This window comes from Benincasa hispida, unplaced genomic scaffold, assembly GCF_027475165.1.
Source record: "Benincasa hispida cultivar pf3 unplaced genomic scaffold, pf3_genome.v1.1 HicScf382, whole genome shotgun sequence".
Lineage (NCBI taxonomy): Eukaryota > Viridiplantae > Streptophyta > Magnoliopsida > Cucurbitales > Cucurbitaceae > Benincasa > Benincasa hispida.
This window is the reverse complement of record NW_028326473.1, coordinates 5,686-29,836: the sequence shown is the minus strand read 5'-3', so window position 1 is coordinate 29,836 and position 24,151 is coordinate 5,686. Positions and strand designations below refer to the sequence as shown.

The window sequence follows — 24,151 nt, the reverse complement described above, 5'->3', positions numbered from 1 at the left end:
AATTTGTGAAAATTTTTCTTAAATTTATTTTTAATTATTCTTTATAATTTTTCCAGAAATATTCATCGAAATCGACATTCTATCGATATTTTCATCGAAATTTTTATAAAACTAAGACTTTAATATTTTTATCGATATTGATATTTTAAACTTTGATTATAAATAATGTGGAGGTAGACTTCTAAATATATTAATTAAAATTTTAAAAATAGAAAGAGATATTTTTTTAACAAATGAGATAACTTACAAAATGAGATTTTAGATTAAAATTCAAATAGCATCAATTATCAAATAAAAACGTGTATTCTGGTTCAACTCGGCGATTGCTGACTCGGCCAAGTAATTAGAAAACAAAACTGACTTCTCAGTCTCCAGTCTCCACGGCATTTCCCAAATTTCAACGGCGTTGGATATTAAATCCATTGTTATTATTATATTCATTAATTTCTCCAAAATGGCGATATTAGTTTTACTCTGTTTCTCTCTGATCGCCGTCTCCACCATCAGCAGCTGCCATGGCCTGCAGATCGGAGTTTATTGGGGACAGGGTCGGAGTGAAGGCAGCCTGATTGATGCTTGCGCCACCGGCAATTACCAAATCGTCAACATAGCCCATCTCAATTCATTTGGCACAGGCCAAAATGGGCCGCTTAATTTAGTCGGCCACTGCGATCCAACCACCGGCGACTGTACTAAATTGAGCAAAGACATTAAGTCATGTCAAGCCTTGGGCATCAAGATTTTTCTCTCCATTGGCGGCGGTGCCGGTAGCTACACTCTGAATTTCACTGACGATGATGCCACCGACGACGCCTTATACTTATGGAACAATTTCCTCGGCGGAGAATCAAGCTCCCGTCCTTTAGGCGACGCCGTATTGGACGGCATTGATTTCGTTGTCGCATGGGATCCATCATCAAAGCATAGAGATAAGCTTGCCAAAGCGTTAATGAAATACAAGGAACAGAGTAAAAATAAATTTTACTTATCTGCTGCTCCAGAATGTCCCTTCCCTGATGCGGGTCTACAGCCTGCTCTTAACACAGGAGTCTTTGATTACGTTTGGGTACAATTTTACAACAATCCCCCTTGCGATTATTCGCACGGCAGTCTAGACAATTTGCTGCGTAGTTGGAAAAAGTGGACAGAAATTAATGCAGGCCAAGTGTTTGTTGACTTGCCAGCAGATTCAAAAGTGGCATTTTCGGGATATATTCCTCCTGATGTGCTCAGAAATCGAGTGTTACCGGAGCTTAAACGCAATTCAAAATTTGGGGGAGTGGTTTTGTGGTCTAGAGAATATGATAATGGATATAGTTCAATCATCAACCAAAAAGTATGTGGATCGGCCTGGAGTGATTCTACGAGTGATATGGCGATGTTCCCCATGGGAAGTAAGTTCGTTGGTGGACAAGGGTTTAAAACTTGTAGAGGAACTTGTGTGCTGTGAAATCTGTGATAACAAATTGGAAGTTAATTGATTTATAAGAAACAACCTTTGAATTCAATGATTTGTTGAAGTATCAACTGCCACAGAGTAGAAGGCGGTTTCTACTACAACTTTTTTTCGTCCAAAGTTATATGATTGTTTCCTATAAATAAATTAACTTCCAATTCAAATTTATATGATTAGAGATGCACTTCAAGGAAAAAAAAATTAAGTATGGTTTCATCCATCTATTGTTACACCCATTTAAAAATGGTCACCTGACAATTTTTTTTAAAAAATTATTTTTTGGTGGGTAGAGAAAAGGGAGCATGAGACTTGATAAGGTGGAGTTTAGGCTACACCTAAGTATTGCTTGAACTTAAATAGTTTGAGCATACTACAATGGTTTCGTCCAAAATTATATGATAGCACTCACATTTGTCTATTATTTTGAATGTTCACATTGACAACATCGTTGAGTTATGTTCAAACCGAATTGTAATGATGTATATACACGTTTTTTAAGATTTTGAAGCCATTTTGTCTTGTGTGTTTTCCAAAAATCACAACTGTGTCAATTATGTGAGATGTTTCTCTAGATTGTGGAAGTTTTTTTTTAAAATTGTGGAAGTTTGTTGCTATGGATCTTGAGATGTTTCTCTAGATCATCTTGAAGCATGATCCATTATGTGAGAAGGGATTTTCAAATTTAGGGGAGCCTAAAATTCATCAAGTGAAGTGGTCTTCATTTGAATGTGGAAAGATAGAAGTTGAGAGGGAGTCTCACACTTTGGAGGAGCCAAGTGATTGTTCACTAATATTTTTATACTTAGGGGAGCCTAAATACGTAGAAGGTGAGGGGATCTCACACTTAAAAGTGAGCCTAAGTTTTATTGAGAGGGAGTCTTACACTTAGGGGGAGCCTAAGTGATCATTCAAGAAGTAAAGTTTATTCATGTGTCACTGCAATCATCATGTCTTTACAAATAAGTACAATGTCATTGTAATTGCTTGACATTATATTAATAAAAATATCTTTCTATGGGCTCAATGTTCCTTAAACGTAGGTGGTACTGTACTGAACTGGGTTACCAAACTCTGTGTTTTGCTCTATTTTTAATTCTCTTTGTTGTATTGTACTAAACTGGGTTATCAAACTCTGTGTTTTGTTCCATTTTTCATTATCTTTGTTATCCTTGATGTTCTTGGAATTGTTGTAATATCATATGTAACAAGTTGTGGTGTGTGTTAGATAATCTTTATTTCAAGTTTCACATTCAGGTATTGGGAGTGCAACCAAAATTTCATATTAGTTAAATGAGAAAAATAACATTGTTAACTGAGACAATATCTCAATTTGAGGTATTTAGAGTGATTTAAAAAAATAAGTCATTGAGGATTTACATAAGGATGTCCATTTTCTCCGCATGATTGAGGCCTATGGGAAATCTCTGTTTAAGTAGAGAATGGAGGAGGAAGTGGGAAAAAAAATCATATAAGCTAAAGAGGTGTGTGCTAGACACACACATACACACAAACCATACCCACAAATACATATGCATGCACATATGTTAAATGTTTGAATCAGCTTTGATGTATGCATAATGATATTGTACGAAGAAGTTGATATTTTAAACTACTCTTAATGTAACACCTTGAATTTTTGTTCTTATTGTACTTTTGGTAATTTCTAGTATTAAAAGGCATTTTTGGAATTTTAAAAATTTAAGTGTAATTTTGGAAATTTAAAATAAAATAAGGTAAAAACGTAATAGAATAAAATAAAATAAAATATTTTATTATATTCTATTTTATTCCTTGATTATTTTTATAATTTTCTCTTTCCATTTTTTTCTCTTCTTTTTTCTTTTTTTCTCTACCCCCCCCCCCCAATCTCCATCTTTCTCTTGCGTCTCTCCCTCTCTGCAACCCTCGCCAAACACCCCTCCCTCGTCGTTCGGTCTGAGCCAATCTCTGCCAGTCGTGAAGCCTGATCTTCCGCACCGTTGATCGGACTCGTTGCAGGCAGCCACGCCGCACCAGATTGAAGGAACTCTTATCAAAGAGTACCTATGAGCGGAAGCAAGATCGTTCCAAATTCATTGTGACAGAAATAAAAGCATTCACAAACAAACATACAAGTTATGCATTTAAAAATAAATTATGGCATGCTTTGAAAACTTAAATACAAAGAACAGAAACACTTACCTTTGAAGAACCTTTCTTCTGTCTTTCTCTTGTTCTTTCTAGGAAAAGCACCTCTCGTTGTCGTTGTGCATGCCAAGCCAATCGTCCACCAAATCTCGCTATCGCTCACCACCAAACGATCTTCTACACGAACAAGCAGCAAGGAGGACACCACTACTCAGTAACCTCGGTATTCTCGGAGTGAGAATCCAAGAGGTGTGGGCTCTGATGGATTTAGTAGAGGGAATGAGGAAAGCATGATTGTATTCAACAACCAAGCAAGTGAGAGAGATTTTGAGTCTATCGTATAGACGGATGCTTGATCGTTTAGAAACGAGTACACAATCGTTTAGTAAATCGTGTTGGGTTTTATGTCCTAAAAATCGTGGTTTGCAATAAAACTTATTCTTAAAATACAATAAGTTGTTATTGAAAATTTGTATTGCTTATTGGAAATCCAATAAACTTAAAAAGACTCATGACGATTACATGAGTACTTGAACTTTATGTGGAGACATAAAAGTGGATCAGGTTCGAGTAAATAGTCAAAATGATCTATAGTATATGAATAAGGTTGGGTGTCTTATTCTGGTAATACTACTGGATGTGGCCTACAATGTAGTTGTTACAAATAGTTGTAAAGTGCTACAAACAAAGTGATCCTAATTCGTACATATTATGACATGAGGAGTAGGGGCATCCTATGCAAATGGGTTTGTACAAGATCAGACCATGAAATCAGTCACTCTTACTTTATAACGTTGTTTACTGATTAAGATTGACTATTTCAAACTGATGGCCTTGGTAACTTGACCTTAATCTTGAGTTAACTATGAACTCCTGTTTATTCCGAATTATCCTTAAATTTGCATAGGTGAGGGTTGGCTCAACAGTGTCGGCTCAATAAACTCCCATTTCAGGGGTTAAACAAGATAAATAGCTGGGGATATAGGGTACAAGATGGAATTCATTCCTACCCACTTTTAGGGATAGTAGAGAGGTTGTTCCCTAAAGTGTTGACTCCGGGTCTTGAACAAGGGATCCCACCCTCTCATTGATCCAAGAGGGACTCGGTTTGTTGATTGAATCACAAAAAAATTGTTCATTATAGGAACAATTAGACTTAAAGAACAAGAGGTAATCTCGGGGATAAAACAGATATTTGACCCAGTCGTTATTACGAACAACCTGTGAAGGGTTAACTTACTAATCATGGTTATATCGAGTGGACATAATATATCTACAATGAGAAGAGTTCAACTATGGGCTTTAGTGGAGTGACCCATTAGTTAACGAATGGGCGTTAATTTGGTCTAATAAGTTTAGCCAATTAATCTCAAATCGTTGGAGCCCATGATGTGTAGGTCCACCAGGTCCCCCTACTAGCTTGTAAATGGATTAACTTTAGAGTAGCTTGATAAGTTAATTTGATACATTCAAATAAGAATTAAAGGAATTAGCAATTATATGAGATATAATTACACGTTTAATTTTAAGAATTAAACGAAATTGGAGAATTAATATTTAAATATGATTTAAATATCGGAAGGTGGATTTGTGTAAAATTAATTTAATATTTGATATTAAATTAATTAGAATTATTTAAATTGTTTAAATAATTATTTATTAATTTTATTAAGAAAATTAATTTATGAAATTAATTTTTTAAAATTAATAATATTTTCAATTTTAGAAATCAAATTTATTTTTGAAATCAATTAAAAAAATTTGAAAAAGATTGAAAAATACCACCTTTCAACTTGCTCACACAAAACCCACTCACTTTGGCTTCAATAACTCTAGCCGTCTTGTTTGCACGATAGTCTGCAATATATTGAGAAGATTGGAGAGGAATTGAGGCATGCAATTTATAGAATTTTTGCTGAAAAAATTGTGTTGAAGAAGGTGTTCTTCAAGTGGGTTCTACAGTGAGCTCTTCTCTAAGTTCCCTTCATTCAAGCTTATTTTGAGTTCTATAACTCAATCTAAAGCTCCAAGAGAATAGTAAGAAAGATCTTGAGGTAGTCTACAACAAGATTTGGAGGAATTTGCAGCTGAAAATCAAGATTTCAAGAAGTTCTTCAACGGTATGGCTTAAAACCCACTTATTACTGTGTTAGCATGCTTTAGTTTCTATAAAAATTAATGAATTAGAGTGCTTATTGATCCTTGTTACTTCCGCTGCTTGCTGATTCAATCCAACAATTGGTATCAAAGCATCATATAAGCATTCAATTCGGTTTAATTTTGGTGTGGTGGGTGTTTTTCATGAGTTATATGAAACTGGTACACTGATATGGTTTTTTTTGGTTTTGGCATTTAATTTCTCTTTGATTTCTTGATTAAATTTGTAATTGGCTTTTGGTTGATGAGCTTTTATGTGTTCTCAAGAGTCTGTAATTTATTTAGAGTCATTAGAGTTGAAATTAAATTGTAATTAAAGAAACACGTGAAGAAGGTCGAGTTGCAAATTCCAATTTTTCAGCCTCTGTTTAAATCTCGCTACAAAGTAAGAGCGAGAGGACTAGACGATCGTGTAGCTACGAACGCTGGGCATTGAAGTGTGCTAGACGATTGTGTAGCTATGGATGCTGGCCGTTGAAGTGTTGTAGACGATCATGTAGCTATGTGAGGGAGCTAAATGATTAGCGAGAAGAGCTATTCGATAGCACTACACGATCGTGTAGCTATGCACGGGAGCTAAACGATCAGAACGGGCACTATGCGATAGCGCTAGATGATCGTGTAGCTATGCTCGGGAGCTAAACGATCAGAATGAGCACTAGATGTTGGCGAGAGGTGCTATAGATGCCGTTACACGATTAAGTAGACACTAGATGATCGCACTAGGCGATTGTTATCAGTGCTACACGATGGAGCTAAATGATAGGCGCAGCAGCTATGCGATAGGCTATGCGCGAGATCACTTAGACCGAGATCGTTGAGAGCGACAGATTGCTAAACGATTAAGCTACACGATGAGCTTCAGCGAGATTTCATTTTATCGAGATTCTGATGGAAGTCTTTGAGTGAGATTTCAAGTTCAAATGAGATTTTGAATCAAGTTTGAGCGAGATTTCTAGTTCGAACGAGATTCTATTGGAATTTCGAGTGAGAGATTGAGTTGAGCGAGATTTGGAATCAAGCTCAAGCGAGATTTCAAGCATGGAACAAGAGATCAAGTTTGAAGCAAGATTCTTCAATGGAGCTGTCGAGAGTTGAACCGAGCGACACTAGAGCTAGCGAGAGTAGTCGGTTCGATCGGATTTCTTGAGGTCGTGTTCGGTTCAGCCTCAAAAAGTTTTTGGTTGATCCGATTCAGACTTTTCTAGTTCAGTTCAAGCTGTTTGGGTTTGGTTTGAGCGATTCAGAAGTGGTTTTAAAGCTATTTTGTAATAATTAGGCTTTTGTTTGCTTATTTATGCCAAAACTAAAACCATATGAGTTTGTGTTTAATCATTTATGCATTTGATGTATGTTATAATTAAATAAATATTGTATGAGCATACAGTATGCCATGTAGATTTAAAATTTCACCATAGAAAGCATGTTACATGCATTGAAAGTATGTTATAAAATGTTAAATACATAATATGCATGTTAGGTTTTCTTTTATTTAATATAATTGTTATATTAAATATTGAATGCCTTTGATGTATGTTGCGGATGTTTAGCATGTCTAAAATTTTGTAAGCTGTTATAAAATTGGGTTAGACATTTAAAATCCATAATAGAGAATAGTTGCATGCTCACGTAGGTTAACCACTCGTTTTAATAGTTAAAATAGGTCGTTAAACTTGTAAAACTTGGGTTACAAACTCAACCGATATATAATCCTGTCTAAGGCTGAGGGTACTTAAGTTGATGGTCTACGGAACACCTTCTACTTGGGGATTATGGCCGAATTATTGAGCGATATTAACCGATTTTATGAGCATACGTGAGCAATGTGAGGTAATAAAACGGTTTTATCACCTAGAGATCATAGGTTTAAATCCATTTATAAGTGTTATACTTGGATAAACTACATAGACTTAGGGTTTCTTTTATTAGCCGAAAAAACCTAAGTATAGATTTACCCAATTAATAAAACATTTCAGTGGGAGTTCAATAACTTCTATATGATAAAGTTATTAGAAAACTTTACTGGGAGATTAATAACATATGCGATACGTTATTTTTAGCTCACACGTCCCTAAGAGTTCACAATCCAAATTTAAGCGGTACTTAGTGTCACCCTGGGAGTGACCTCCATACGGAAAGTATTTTTTTAACGTAAATCTAGATTTCGGTGAATAAGGGGAAGTTGTTCAAATATAAATCAATTATGTGATAATAGACTTCAACTGCCACGTCTCCACATAGTCTATACCATGAGATTCATATGATGCTTCATGCCATCCTAGGAGTGGCCTCCATACGGAAAGTGTTTGTATGAGTCAATAACAAGGTAAATGGAAGAAGTTGTTTATGGGTGAAGGATATAACATATCCTTCGGTCTCTTCCATTAGCTTGGACCGTGAGATTCCTATGTTACGCCTGCTGGTGTGCTTTAAGCAGCTCTTTGCTAGTCGTTTAATGATGGCTATCCCCATGGAGCGTTGTAACATAGGATTCGGAACAACTCAAGCTCCAGAAATGGATAGGATTTCTTAGGTCCATTTCCATGCTTGACTCTCCACTTTGGTAGCATAGTTGGAGCCGACTTCTGACGTCTGAAAACAGAGGGTTACACTTACAGAATTACAAAAGAGTTAGTAATTTCTGACAAAAAGCGGTAGCTAAATGACTATCGGAAACATGAGTTTTTCTGAAGATAGTACTCAGTCAAGAATGTCTTATTGTAGTATCGTTGCAAAAATAATTTTGCATATATTATTACTTTGTGAAAACTTGATTGGATTTAAAAGCAATTCACTTATAGAATTTCTTCACTAGTGTAATTGTTGGCATCTGATAAACTGATTGGGGATAATTATGCAACCTAGAAATCAAATTTGAATACTATACTGATAATAGACGATTTACGATTTTTCTCAACAGAAGATTGTCCTCCCGTTTCGAGCTCTAACACAAACCACACTGTTCGGGATGCATATGATAGATGGATCAGGGCAAATGATAAAGCCTGTGCTTATATTCTCACCAGCATATCTGATGTTTTGACAAAAAAACATGAGGGTATGGGTATTACCAAAGAGATTATGGAATCTCTACGAGGGATGTTCGAGCAACCGTCCTTCTCCCTAAGGCATGATGCAATCAAGTACGTTTACAACTATCGCATGAAAGAGGGGGCCTTTGTTCGTGAACATGTCCTAGATATGATGGTCCACTTTAATATGGCAGAAGTAAACGACGTTGTTATTGACGAGAGAAGTCAAGTTGGTTTTATTTTAGAATCTCTTCCGAAGAGTTTTCTGCAATTCTGCACGAATGCACTCATGAATAAAATTGAATACATGGGAACACGGACGATTACCGAGAGGTGTACGCCAAGGGAAAGTGGAACCTTAGTTGCATCTTTAATGCAATTAACAAACTTGCATTGTTTTTACTATTTACTCTTTCTCTTTCTGAATCATCCATAAAGACTTTCCATCGCATACCACGATCCTTTGTATAACTTCACAGTCAGTCTCGAACTCAGTATCGTATATCATGTATCTTCTATCTTGTATCATATTAGTTTAGGATTTTATTTTCAATGCAACTTTATTTTATCAACGCAATTTTATTTTCATCGTACTTTAGATTCCTGTATAAACTCAATTCTTTATTAATTATAAAAACCAGTCGCATACACCACATGAGTAACACATTAACGAAAACAATCCCTGTGTTCGACCTCGGATTATTCTAAGAAACTTGCGTTAGAATTATACTTGGTTTCAGCACAAGGAAACTTGTGACACGCATTACTCCATCGCATACTACAAGCATATCATTAACAACGCATATATTTAGACGTAGTGTGCACAAGCGATAACACAGTATAAAATTCCATCTACATTCTATTTCTATGTCATTAAGTTTATGGCAACATGAGCTTGCATGATTCATTCATTCATATTCATATTTGTTCACATGCTGCAAGATATAAATTTATCGTGTCAAGTACTAATCTAACTTTCTCAAGCCTAGATTCTAACCTAGCTCTCTCAAGTCTAGGTTCTTTCTTTAGATGCTCTCTCAAGTAGCTCTAAAGGGGTGATGAGCGCATACATAAGACAAAATGATCGCATAAAATGAAGATCTTAGGTCATGCTAGCTAAGTGCTTCTCAACCCATTCAGAAGTTTAGTTACTCATGCGTAATATAAAGAGAGTGAACAGATGTAGAGATGAAAATTCCATTTTATAAATGTAATCAAAATACATAATGATAATAGGAAGTAAGGATAGGGAGTCTGGTAGCAATGTCTTACTTCCCAAAGCTTTTACACTGTGTTTTTCCCTACTCTGCCCAAAAGAATGTTCTTGCTTTCACAAGAGTCGACCCTCTCTCCGTTCTCAATGCTTCCCGACACTCCCTCGAGCTGATCGAGAATGATCTTCCGACGTCTTCCCTCTTCACTCTCCTCCGCCTCTAAGTATATAAAATTACAGACGACGGCTATCTATGTAGGGCGGAAAAGAACTCCAAAATTCTAACTGTTGAACTCCTTTTACAAAGATGGCCTTCGGTATTTATAGAGCTTCAGGGTGAAGACTTTTCTCTCAAATGATTGCACTGATGACATGTCATTAAATCTCTATCTGATGCACCGATTAATTGTCACTGAAAAGTTGAGTGTACTTGCTACAGTCCATCGTTAACGGCTTGCCAACTAAATTATTAAGCTTTCTATCCCATCGTGATTTATTAAGCTTTCACCTTGATGCGTCGTCTTTATGCAGCCACCTTATTGAGCAGATCTTCGCAAATGCATACGATCGCATAGCTTTTCGGTCGCAATCTTTTAATACACTCGGACGCTAAATTCCTTGGATCAAAATTCTATCTTGCGCCAACGCATTTTCCTGCATAAAATACGTAAATTAGCTGCTTTAATGTGATGGGTGCATGCGATCGCAATTTTCTTAACTTAATGCTTTTGGACCAATTTTACATATTTTTATCATCGCAATCCTACATTGTTTTATATCTTTGGGTTGTAATAACGTGCATTTCTGCCCGTTATCACACCCCCAAATTTAAAACAATGTTTGTCCTCAAGCATAAACTAAAGATTTTCTCTAGAGAGTCAGTCGCCTTTTTCTTTCTTAGATTTCTCGAGGTGCCTTATTCAAATCCTATGTATCAAAATCTCCTTAATTCTTATCCTGGTCTTTTCTCAAAATATTTCTAAAATTTAGGAATCGCAAGTTTAACCTTCAAAAAGACTTTACTTCTTTCCAGGGCATGGCATGATTTATTTCAAAAAACTGTTTTTTTTTTTTTCAACTGGGGTGTTTTCAAATGATTTTTATCCTTGCGTAGTTTAGATATTCTTTCTATGACCTTGCGCTGATCCGAGTGTCTAGCCTTCATTTTGGCTTGCCCCCATGAGTGTCATGCTAGCATCCAACCACGAGCAAGGCACTCTTTCTCAGACTAAACTCATGCCCATTTGGCAGCGAAGTTGCTATCATTTTATTTATGCGTTGATCACGATTCCTACCTTCGTTTTGGCTTGCCCCCACGGGTGTCATGCAGACATCCAACTACGAGTAGGATCCGATCGCAACTTTATGATATATTTTTTTATTTTTATTATATTTTTTTTAATGCCTAAAAGTAGCAAGGTTGAAAATAAATACCATGCCCCCAAATTTAAACGCAGCAATGTCTTCATTGCTAAAAGATTGAAAGAATTCATGTGATGCTCTTAGGAGGCTTCGTAAAAGTCAGTTTGAAAGAAAGTTAGTGGACTACTAACTTCTAGAAATATTTCATGAATTGACTGTCCTAAAATTAAATTGATTCTAGTACATGCCATGAGAAATAGAGGCATGCATTTCATCATTGAAATCATAATTGGCATAGACAAATAATGCGGTGACTTACTAGAGTAATCAATATTTAATGATTGTGCCGACTAAAGAGGATGCGATGATAAAATTATCAAAGTTAAAGACGAGATGTGAGAGTGAAAAATTTGGAATAAGCAAAGCCAAGGAAAGATACAATCCCCAAATTTGCTCTATTGCCTGCATTATTTGTGATCGCATCCTTCTTTGCAGCGAGCCGATTTCTTCGATTGCGGTGGCTGACCGAATAATCACATCTTTCGATTATCGTGTAGGTCCTCCACAATCGTTCACTACAATCGTTGCAAAAAACATTGAGAGGGTAAAAAATATAAACGACAGAGTTAACAAAATTTTTCTCTCTCTCTTTTTTTTTTTTTTAGAGATGCAAAAAGAGTAAAAGGATATAGAAATGATAACGGATATAAAGAGGTAGAATTGAGTTCATGAACAGAAGATTTCAAAGGATACTTCAAAAAAATATTGTGTCCCTGATGAATTTGAATCACATGATTGTGCAAAGACTGGCCACTTCTTCTTTAGTCGGAATTCCTCAGGTACACGGAGGTGTTCTCGCGATGCAAGTCTTCTCCGTTATATATTTTGACTCTCTGCCCATTGACTTTGAATGTATTGGTCCCGTCCTCATTGCATAACTCAACCACTCCATGCAGGAATACCTCTTTGATTATAAAAGGACCAGACCATCGTGATTTTAACTTATCGAAAAAAAGTTGTAGCCGAGAATTATAAAATAAGACCTTCTGTCCGACTTGGAGATTCTTCTCGCATAGTTGTTTTTCATGCCAACGTTTTGCGCACTCTTTGTAGATTTTAGAATTCTCATATGCGTGAGTTCTCCATTCATCAAGCTCGACCAACTGAAGTCTCCTTGCTTCCCCTATGGCCTTTAAGTCAAAATTGAGCTTTTTCACTACCCACATTGCTTTATGCTCCAACACAAGTAGTAGATGGCGTGTCTTTCCAAACACCAGAGCATACGAGGACATGTCTATAGGTGTCTTATAGGCGGTCTTGTATGCCCACAAGGCATCGTCCAGCTTCATTGCCCAATCTTTGCGTGAAGGCTTTACCACCTTTTCTAATATCAACTTGATTTCCCTATTGGACACTTCAGCTTAACCATTTATATATGTATGGTATGTGGTGGCTACTTATGGAGGATATTATACTTGAGCAGCAATTTGTTGATGATGCTATTAACAAAGTGAGAGCCTTCATCACTTATTATGGCACATGGAGTGCCAAAATGAGTGAAAATATTTTTCCTCAAGAACTTGAAGACTACTGCCGCATCGCTTGCGACGCACGATACCACTTCTACCCATTTGGAAACACAGTCGACGGCCAACAAAATGTATTTGTGACCATTTAATGGTGGAAATGAGCCCATGAAGTCTATGCCCTAAACGTCGAATAGTTCCAATTCTAAGATGATATTCATGGGCATCGCATGCTTCCATGAAATGTTTCCCGTGCGTTGGCACCTGTCGCATTTCATTGCATAATCTCCTGTGTCCTTGAATAAAGTTGGCCAAAAATATCTACTTTGTAACACCTTTGCTGCTGTGCGTTGGCCTCCAAAGTGCCCTCCATATGGCAAGTCATGGCATTGCGATAGTATGCGCTGGTGAGCAGCATCTGGTACGCATAGGCGCAAAATCTGGTCTGATCCCCTCTTATAAAGATTTGGCTCATCCCAATAATATGATTTACATTCATGTCTGAGTCGCCTCTTTTGGTAGGCTGTGTACTTCTCAGGAAATTATTCGTAAACCAGAAAATTGACCACGTCCGCATACCATGGTAACTCTTCAATTTTAAATAGCTGCTCATCTGGGAAAGTTGCATTCACCTCCGACTGGTTGCGGTCAACTTCTATATTATCTAATCTTGATAAATGGTCCGCAACCTGGTTCTCTGTTCCCTTGCGATCAATGATTTCCATGTTAAATTCTTGAAGGAGGATAACCCATCGAATCAACTTCGGCTTCGCATATTTCTTTTCATTAAATACTTGATTGCCGAATGGTTAGTGTGAACGATCACTTTGGATCCCAGCAGGTAAGCTCTAAATTTCTCAAGTGCAAAGATCACCACAAGCAGTTCTTTTTCTATGGTAGTGAAATTTGTTTGGGCAGGGTTCAACGTTTTATCGCATATGCGATGGGGTGTAGCATTGTTTTCTTCTTTTGCGCCAGCACCACCCCCATCGTATAACTGCTTGCGTCGCACATTAGTTCAAAGGGCTGTGTCCAGTCCGGTGCGATCAACACAGGTACGATTATTAATACGTTCTTCAGTGACTTGAATGCATTGAGGCATTGTTCATCAAAGCCAAACATTCTTTCTGCCTCCAGCAACGCACTCAATGGTCGCGCAATCTTTGAAAAGTTCTTCACAAAACGTCGATAAAAGCCTACATGCCCCAAAAAGCTCCTGACAACCTTCACATTTTCTGGAGGTGGGAGCTTTTCAATCGCCTTAATCTTCGCCTTATCCACCTCCAGCCCATCCTTGGAGACTTTGTGCCCGAGCACAATACCTTCCTTCACTATGAAGTGGCACTTATCCCAGTTCAGCTCAAGGTTCGTCTCTTCGCATCTCCTCAATATCTTCTCTAGATTATTGAGACAGACTACGTATGTTTGCCCGTACACCGAGAAGTCATCCATGAACATTTCTACTAAATCTTCAAGATACTCAGAAAAGATGGCCATCATACACCTCTAGAATGTGCTCGGCGCATTGCATAAGCCGAACGGCATGCGCTGAAACGCTAATGTTTCATAGGGGCAGGTGAATGTGGTTTTCTCTTGATCTTCAAGAGCAATCATGATTTGGTTGTAGCTTGCATATCCATCCAAAAAGCAAAAGTAATCATTTCTTGCTAGGCGGTCTAGCATTTGGTCAATGAAAGGTAAGGGGAAATGATCCTTCTTTGTCTCCGAATTCAGTTTGCGGTAGTCCATGCAAATCCGCCAGCCGGTGACGATTCTCATCAGTATTAGTTCATTATTTGCATTTGGGATTACCGTCATCCCTTCTTTCTTTGGGACATATTGCATGGGGCTGACCCACGTGCTGTCGACCATTGGATAGATAATCCCTGCGTCCAACCATTTGATTATCTCCTTCTTCATGACCTCCTTCATCGCAGGGTTTAGTCTGCGTTGATGTTCGATCGATCCTTTTTTATTCTCCTTGAGACGTATCCTGTGCATGCAATATGCAGGGCTGATTTCTCTAATGTCTGCTAGTGTCCAGCCGATTGCTTTTATGTACTTTTTCAGGATGCTCAGCAGCGCATGCTCTTGATCTTCTTGAAGTGCAGAGGAAATTATTACTAGTAGCATTTCATTTTGCCCTAAAAAAGCATACTTCAGGTGATTTGGCAAGATTTTCATCTCTACTGTCGGTGGTTGTTCCAATGATGGTTTTTGTGTTTTTCTCTCGTCATTCATTGTCAGCTTTTCTTCTTTGGTTGTTGTTTTTCCGATCGCATTGCAGGTTACTATGGATGCGATCGCATCCTCTCTTTCATCTTCATCTTCAAACTTTTCTTCTTCATACAAACTGGGTTCATTGTTGGAATCTATTAGGTCTTCTCCATCCAGGTACTTCATGGCTCTGATAATATCAAACCTGATCTTCTGTCCGTTCACGCTCAGTGTGATCTCTCCCTTGTAAACATCAATCTGAGTGCAACCAATTGATAAAAATGGTCGTCTTAGAATGATGGGTACATCTTTGTCCGCTTCATAATCAAGGATGATAAAGTCTGCCGGTAAGATAAATTTGTCAATTGAGACCAGGACATCTTTCACCTTCCCTTCTAAATGAACAATGGACCTGTCAGCTAGCTGAAGAAACACCATCGTGGGCGCCAACTGCCCCACATTCAGCTGTATAAAAATTGAAAGGGGCATTAAATTGATACTGGAGCTGAGATCGCAAAGCGCTTGACCAATGTATAACTCGCCGATTGAGTAGGGTATTGTGAAACTTCCGAGGTCGTGCATTTTCGATGGAATAATGGTTTTTTCCCATTGTGTTAATGCCACCGTTGTGAACTTATCTGTGCTTCTTTTCTTCGTCACCATGTCCTTCAGAAACTTCGCATACTTTGGCATTTGTGTTGGATTTTATGTCCTAAAACTCGTAGTTTGCAAATTAATAAACATATTCTATTTTGTTTTTCGATAAAGTTGTTATTGAAATTGTAATCTTGAATCCAATAAACTAAGGTCCTGGGGCTATTTAATGTAGTTTGAACTTTATGTAGTGACATAAATGTGGATCAAGTTCAAATATATAGCCAAAATGGTCAATAGTATATGAATAAGATTGGGTGCCTTATTCTGGGGACACTATGGATGCGGCCCACTTTGTAGTTAGTACAAACGATGTGATCTTGAATCGTTCATATATAGATATGTGAGTGGGAGCATCCTATACAATGAGTTTGCATAAGACTGAACCATGAAATAGTCACTTTTTACGTTCTAAATGTCGTTTTATGTATAAAACTGACTATTTCGTTAATTGATGACCTAGGTAACTTAATCTTAATCCTGAGCTAACTATGAACTCCTGTTCACTCGGAATTATCCTTAGATCTGCATAGGTGAGGGCAGCTCAATATCGCTAGCCCAATAAGCCTTCCATTTCAGGGTAAGATCGGGTGGATAGCTGGGAACATAGGGTGCAAGACGGAATTCACTCCTGCCCATTATAGGGATAGTAGATGGGTTTTTCTCATTAGTACTGAATCCAAGTCTTGAACAAGGGGTCCCACCCTCTCCTTGGCCCGAGAGGGATTCGGTTTATAGGTTGGACCTTAAACCAATTGTTCATTAGAGGATCAGTGGAACTTAAGGAATAAGATGTAGTCTTGGGGGTAAAACGGTTTTTATGACCCAACTAAGATTACGAACAACCTATGAAGGATTAACTTACTAATCATGGTTATATCAAATGAACACAAATATATCTATAGTGAAGGGAGTGCAACTACGAGACTATAGTGGAATGGCCCGTTAGTTAACGAATGTTGATTAGCTCCGTCTAAAGAGTTTAGCCAGCTAATCTCGAATCCTTGGAGCCCATGATCTATAGGTCCATTAGGTTTCCCTACTAGCTCATATGGAATAAACTTAGAACAGTATGATAGAATGATTCGAATTGTTCGAATTAGGTGAAGAGAGAGAAACCAACAAGTATATGTGATATAGTGGTCAAGTTTTTTAGTTTACAGATACAGCTTTAATATTTAAATGTGATTTCAATATCAAGAATATGAATACGTTCATATTCGGAAGCTCGGAAATGATGGAAATGGTCAAAGATGTAAAAAGTCAAAGAATTGACTTTTGACTTTGAAAAGTCAAACTTTGATCGACCTTATATTCAAATGTGATTTGAATTTCGAGAAAATGAATGCGGATTCATGCTAGGGAGGTCAAAATTAGTCAATACGAAAAAAATCATAAAAAGTCAAAATATTGACTTTTTGGTCAAAGTTTGACTTTGACTAAATGACTATTTTGCCTTTTGACTAAAGTTAGTGGGAAAGTCCAAACTTTTGTTGGATAATTCCACTAACAAAATAGTGGGCTAGGTATTGGCTTATAGTGGAGACATGAAGGCTACTAAGATAGTGGATATAGGTGTTGGGTTTTTATGGATTTGGTTCATGCAATTGTCGCATGGTTTTTTCTATAAAATGGGCTTTCATTTTGAATGAAAAAAGTTTTTCTATTTTGCCAAAATTTTTTTGTAAATTTGGGCTAGAAAAATCACATTTTTTGGAGAAAAATTTAAAACCCAAACCTAATCCAAAATTCCATTTCTTTTTTCCATCTCTTTCTCTTTCTCGGTTTTCTTCATCCACCGGGTCCCACAACTCGGTTCTTAGTCCAGAGGATAGTAGGTCAACTCTAGTGGTGGTCCGAAAGAGTTTGGGTTGAGATTCAGTAAGGAAAAGCGGTTTTTGAGAGCTTCAAAAGTAAGTTAATTACTGTTTTTTTTTCCTTCAAATTGCATGTTTTTTCCTTTAAATTAAAAGCAATTAGAGTGTAATTAGGTCCTTTTTCCGCTGCGTATGTCTCGAGTTCCATCAATTTATTCAATCGCTTCAGTGAAAGGGATGTTGATATGTAATTGTTTCAGCATGTCCATGAAACGATGATATTGCACTTCATCATTTTCTTCTTCTTAAGTCTTTGGGGGAATTGTGGCAGCTGTATTTTCACAGTTTCCTACTCTATCGGCTTAGAAGTGGATGCAATATCTGGTTCCATCGTCTTTTATTCTTCTGGTTCTTCTTGAGTCAACGAGGTCTGTGGTTCCATCGCAACTGGAATAGTCTGGCTTGGCTCCTTTTTCTCTCCCACCACTGTCTTTCCACTTAGCAAAGTCACAACTTGACATTGCTCCTTTCTCGTACTTCTTGGATTGCACGAGAGTTCAATAGAACTCGGCAATGCCCCTTGTGGTCTACTTTTGAGTTCGCCCGCAATTTATCCTATCTGAATTTCAAGATTACGGATAGATGTCGCTTGATTCTGGAGCACTGTTTCATTCTTCTCAATATACTGGTTCAATAAGCTCTCTAGAGATGAAGATTGCGACACCTGCGAACTACTAGCTTGATTTTGTGGTTATCCGATTGTTCGCGGGAAAAATCCTGATGGCCCTTCTTTTTGCGCCATCGGTTGAAAATTTTGTTGTTGATTTTTCCATGTGAAGTTAGGACGATTTCTCCACCCAGGGTTGTAAGTATTGGAGAAAGGATTATTTTTCACGATTATTCTTCACAAAATAAACAGACTGTGGGTTCCTTGGACACTTTTCCATTGGATGGCTTTCTCCGCAAGTGGCACAACTTGCGCTCGTTTGATCGATTGCGTTGACCTGCCCCCTATGCGTTCATAGGCTGTTGATTGCGATTCCTTGTATTAAATTCATCATCGCATTCATTTGGTTTTGTAGGGATGCGATGGTCCCATTGCTTGCGTCACTATCTTTAATTCTCAGTCGTTGATCGCTTTTTCTTCAGTCTTCATGTGAAAGGCGATCAAGTATATTCTTAGCCTTATCGTAAGTCTTGTCGAGCAGACCTCCAGCTGCTACCGCATTGGCAGCCATCTGCGATGCAGGGTTCAAACCGTGGTAGAAATTTTCCATTTGAAGACAATCAGGTAAGCCATTGTGCAGACAATCTCGCACCAGTCGCTTAAACCTCGCCAAGGCATCACTGAGCGATTCGTCGATATCTTGTTCAAAATTAGTGTTCAGCTTCCTCCGTCTTGCATTTTTTGTCGGGGGAAGTACTTCTTCATGAACTTTTCAACTACCTGTTCCCACGATGTAATCTCCCCTGGTTCGAGAGAATAAGCCCATTTCTGTGCTTGGTCACACAATGAAAATGGGAACAGCGTTAATCAAACCTCCTCAGTAGAGATGTTTGGGAACACAAACGTATTGCAAATTTCAATAAAGCTTCGAAAGTGGGCGTGCGGATCCTCACCATGCCTATCGTCAAACTATACGACAGTTTGAATCATCTATAGCATCACCAGCTTCATCTCGAACCTCGATCCGTCTAAGGATGGCCTCATGATTCCTTGTGAGAAATCATAAAGGTTGGGCGATGCATAGTCCCGGATGGACCTATTGCGGTCATTCGCCAAGAGAATGGGGTTTTCCACGATATTATTTGCATTTCCTGCTCTGGCTTCCGGTTGCTCCGCCATGTTGGGATTTCTCTCTTGTTGTTAATGTAGGTGGTTGTCTCTTCTTCTTCTTTGGAAAGATGTCTCAATCTCTGGGTCGTAATCGGGCTCAGGAACTTATCCTTCACTCATACGACGCCCGCTTCTTCCCTTACCAAAGGAGAGGCAGTGCACAGAGATAGAAAGATACAAAGAAAATAAAAAATTTACCATGAGCACAATATGTATTGTCGTAGTCCCCGGAAACGGCGCCAAAAACTTGATACATTGTGAATGCAATGAAATAATGATGTATATTGTGATAGTGATGTATGCATTGCACATGCAAGTTTTCCTAGTAAAATCCAAGTATAAATTCTACTAGGTTACCTGGTAAGCCTAGGGTCGAACACAGGGACTATGGAGACAGTATGCGACGGTAAATTTTGATTCCTTTGTGGTGACACACAAAACAATAAGTTGGTTGGTATGTTTGTTTGTTTAAAATATAAATCCTATGCGGCGGAATTGAGAAAAGAGTCAATAACAGCAAAAGTTGCAATGAGTATGCGAGGAACGAGCTGAGAAGGGATTTAGCTAACACTTCCTAAGATTGCGTTCAAGTTATGCGATCATGCTACAAACATACAACAGTAGGTCATCTCTCAATGCAAATGTTATAGCTCCTAATTTTAGGACGCATGCGATGTATACGGTGATGTCTAAGCCTCTATTCTTGTCTATGCGATGATGAATGACACACACATACACAAGGTGACCGCGTACTATCATATCCTATTTCTAGGGTGCATGCGATGCATGTTAGCAAACAAAACTTATCTCTAAGTTTCTATCTCTTCTTATACGGTTCTAATCTTACTTTCTCAAGCCTAGATTCTAACCTAGCTCTCTCAAGTCTATGTTCTTTTTTTAGACTCTCTCTCAAGTAGCTCTAAAGGGGTGATGGACGCATACATAAGATAAGTTGATCACATAAAATGAAGATCTTAAGTCATGCTAGCTAAGTGCTTCTCAACCCATTCGGAAGTTTAGTTACTCATGCGTAATGTAAAGAGAATGAACAGATGTAGAGATGCAAACTCTATTTTATAAATGAAATCAGAATACAGAATGATAATGGGAAGTAAGGATAGGGAGCCTGGTAGCAATGTCTTGCTTCTCAAGGCTTTTACACTGTGTTTTTCTCTACTCTGCCCAAAAGAATGTTCTTGCTTTCGCAAGAGTCGGCCCTCTCTCCGTTCTCAATGCTTCCCAGAACTCTCTCGAGCTGACCAGGAACGATCTTCCGGCGTCTTCTCTTTTCACTCGCCTCCGCCTCTAATTATATAAAATTACAGACTACAGCTATTTATGTATATGGCGGAAAAGAACTTCAAAATTCTAACTGCTGAACTCCTTTTACGAAGATGGCCTTCGGTATTTATAGAGCTTCAGGGTGAAGAGCTTTTCTCTCAAATGATTGCACTGATGGGATGTCATTAAATCTCTGTCTGATGCACCGATTAATTGTCACCGAAAAGTTGAGTGTACTTGCTATAGTGCGTCATTAACGGTTTGTCAACTAAATTCGGATTCGACTATCATCAGTTTTCTGTCCCATCGTGATTTATTAAGCTTTCACCTTGATGCGCCGTCTTTATGCGGCCACCTTCTTGAGCAGATATTTGCGAACGCATACGATCGTATAGCTTTGCGGTCGTAATTTTTTAATGCGCTCGGATGCTGAATTCCTTGGATCGCAATTCTGCCTTGCGCCAATGCATTTTCCTGCACAAAATACGTAAATTAGCTGCTTTAATGTGATGAACACATGTGATCACAATGTTCTCAACTTAATGCTTTTGGACATGATTTTACATATTTTTACCGTCGCAATCCTACATTGTTTTATATCTTTGCATTGTAATAACGTGCATTTCTGCCCATTATCAATAACCTAAATAGGTCTATAGTATAAGGATCAAGGTGGGATACCTGATCCTGGTGACACTACGGATACGGCCCGCTTTATAGAGGTTTGCAAGTGTTGTAAACTACTACAGATGGTAGATCCTGACCATTCACGTGGAGACGTGCGAGCGGGGGTGCCCTATACAAAGAGTTTGTATAAGACCTGGACCACGAGATGATTAGACTCTATATATAATGTCGTTGATACTAGAGACTTGCATCTCACTTAAACGACCATAGGTGACACGACCTCAATCCTGAGTGTTTTGGGAACTCTTGCCTTTGAGGGTGGTCCTTTGATTAGTATGGGTAAGAGTGGCCAGATTGCCAACTCAACATGCCTACCTTTTTGAGGACTTGTCTGATTTAGGAGCTGGGAACTCAATCCACAAGATGGAATTCACTTCTTTCCTAAAGCAGGGATAAGTAGAGAGATTGCTTTCTTAAGGGCTGATTCTGGGGCTTGAACATAGTGGTCACAGCTTCTCTTTGGAAGAAAAGACTCAATCATAGTAGGACTATGACTTATGTTCATTAGAGGGATCAGTGATACTTAAGGAGACGGATGTAACTATAGGGGCATAACGGTTATTGGCCCAACTGTACTTACTAGTGATCTGTGAAGAGTTGTTACACTGTTGATTGGTTAAGATGGACACATAATATATCTGTGTAAGGAGAGTTTAGCTATCAGTCTCTAGTGAAGTACCTGGCAGTTAACTGATGGTGGATCCCGTGACTAAAGAGTTTAGTCAATTATTCACGTACCATTGGAGCTTCGAGCTATAGATCCATAAGGTCCCATTGGTAGCTCAATGGATTCAGTTGAGGATCGGTTATTGGTGTTGATTTGAAATGTTCAAATTGACAAGAGGTATTTTTATTATATGATATAACTGGTATGATGTATGAGATACATCTAATGGAGGATTGATGTAAATGAGATTTACATTAAGTACCATGGAATAGAAAAAGAACCATGGTTTATATGTTTCATGAGATGAAATAATAAAACTATAGGTTATAAATATAGTATGATAAGTTGGTTATCATTTATATTTATAATAATATCAATTATTGGATAATTAATTCTTTTTCTTTAATAACCAATTGAGTGGGTGATTATTGGATTTTCATAGTAACCGTGAGATAAAAGGAAAATGGTTTTCCTAATTTTAGTAAGATTTACAAACTGTTGAAAATTTTTTCATAAAATGTTTTTGAGATTTCTCTCGGCAAAAAGGATCTCACGGTAGTCGTCAAGTAAATATAGATTTAATAAACGACAACTTGGGCGAGCTAAATGATCGTGCAATGGCGAGCTAAATGATCATACAGTATTTACTAAACGATCGCATAACTTTTGCTAGACGATCGCTTGCCCAAAGTAAACGATCGTGTAGTGTCTATAGGCGACAGACCGAGCTAAGCGATGAGCTAAAGGATCGCATGGATTTTGTTAGACGATCGCATAGCTTTAGCTAAAAGATTGGGCATCAACCTATATGATAGGTCTCTGTCATCTCCCACTTGCCCAGTTGTGTACACGATCGGTGTTTCCTCCTTCGTCTGCCTTATACCAAGTCCGAACAGAGCCCACCCTCTGGATTCTCACACCAAGAATACCAAGGTAGCCTTGTTGGTGGTGTCATACTCAACTCGACACCGTCGAGGTGCTGTGGAGGTCGTTCGTGCTGTTGCTGAGGAGTTCATGGCCAAGGCAATCGCTGAAGACGAGTGCGAAAAGTTCGTGTTGTGTTGCGGTCATGTAGATCGAGTGTTCGAGGTTGCTGTTGTTCGAGCGATCGTGCGCCAAGGAGCATGGAGATGCATCTTCAAATGTTCGTAGCATTTTCTCTTTGTTCATTTTGAGTTATTCATGCTGTAATTTTGTAAGAATTGTATAACCGCTTGTTTGGAAGTCGACTGTAAGTGTAATGTTCATTCATGATTCTGATTTGGAATAATCTTATTTCCGCTGCTCATGAAAATCTCAAATCCGATTTCCTTCACTTAGTTTATTGGTTTGTGGTAAAGCAATTAAAACATCCCATGTTTCATTAACAAAAGTGAAGAAAATATCATATATTATTACATCATAAGCATTTGTTCAATACAGTGTTTACAAACTATAGGACCCAATGAAAATTTAGGGCATCAACCATAACAATCTCCCACTTGTCCTAAAGTGAGTGGGGTGTACAAAACAACTAGTACAAAACAATAAACTAGGGCACTAAGGCCCAGTACAAAAATCTTCTACTTGCCCTAGTCCAACCGCGGGCTTATATCCTTTTCCTCCAATTAATGTATCTCATACATCATGTCAACTATATCATATATAATTGACCAATTTAATCATATCATATATAATAAAACTCCCTCTTGTCAATTTGAACACTTCAAACTGACACAAAAACTAATTCTCAACTTGAATCCATTGAGCTACCAAAGGGACCTTATGAACTTCTGGCTTAAAGCTCCAACGAATCCACCATCCGTTAATTGCCAGGCACTCCACTAAAGACCGACAGCTACACCCTTCTCACCATAGATATATTTCTGTGTCCATCGGATTTAACCAATCAACAGTACGATCACCTTTCACAGATGCTCGTAAGTACAGCTAGGCTAATTTACCATTTCGCTCCTGTAGTTAAATCTAACTCCTTAAGTACCACTAATCCGTCTAATGAACAATACAATATAGTCCTACTATGTGTGGACACCTTTCGGGCCTTGAGAAGGTGTGTGCGCCACATCATTCAAGCCCTGGATTTAGGCCTTAAGGGAGCAATCTATCTACTTGCCCCTA

The 24,151-nt window shown here is 38.1% G+C and overlaps 1 protein-coding gene across 1 annotated transcript; it reads left to right on the top strand.

Annotated features, from left to right (window-relative positions):
- The first annotated feature begins 304 nt into the window (after positions 1-304).
- LOC120067879 (acidic endochitinase-like) lies at positions 305-1,700 on the top strand. The gene has a single exon (XM_039019491.2). The coding sequence runs from the start codon at positions 455-457 to the stop codon at positions 1,448-1,450; it is 996 nt and encodes a 331-aa protein (XP_038875419.1). The 5' UTR covers positions 305-454; the 3' UTR covers positions 1,451-1,700.
- The last annotated feature ends 22,451 nt before the right edge of the window (positions 1,701-24,151 follow it).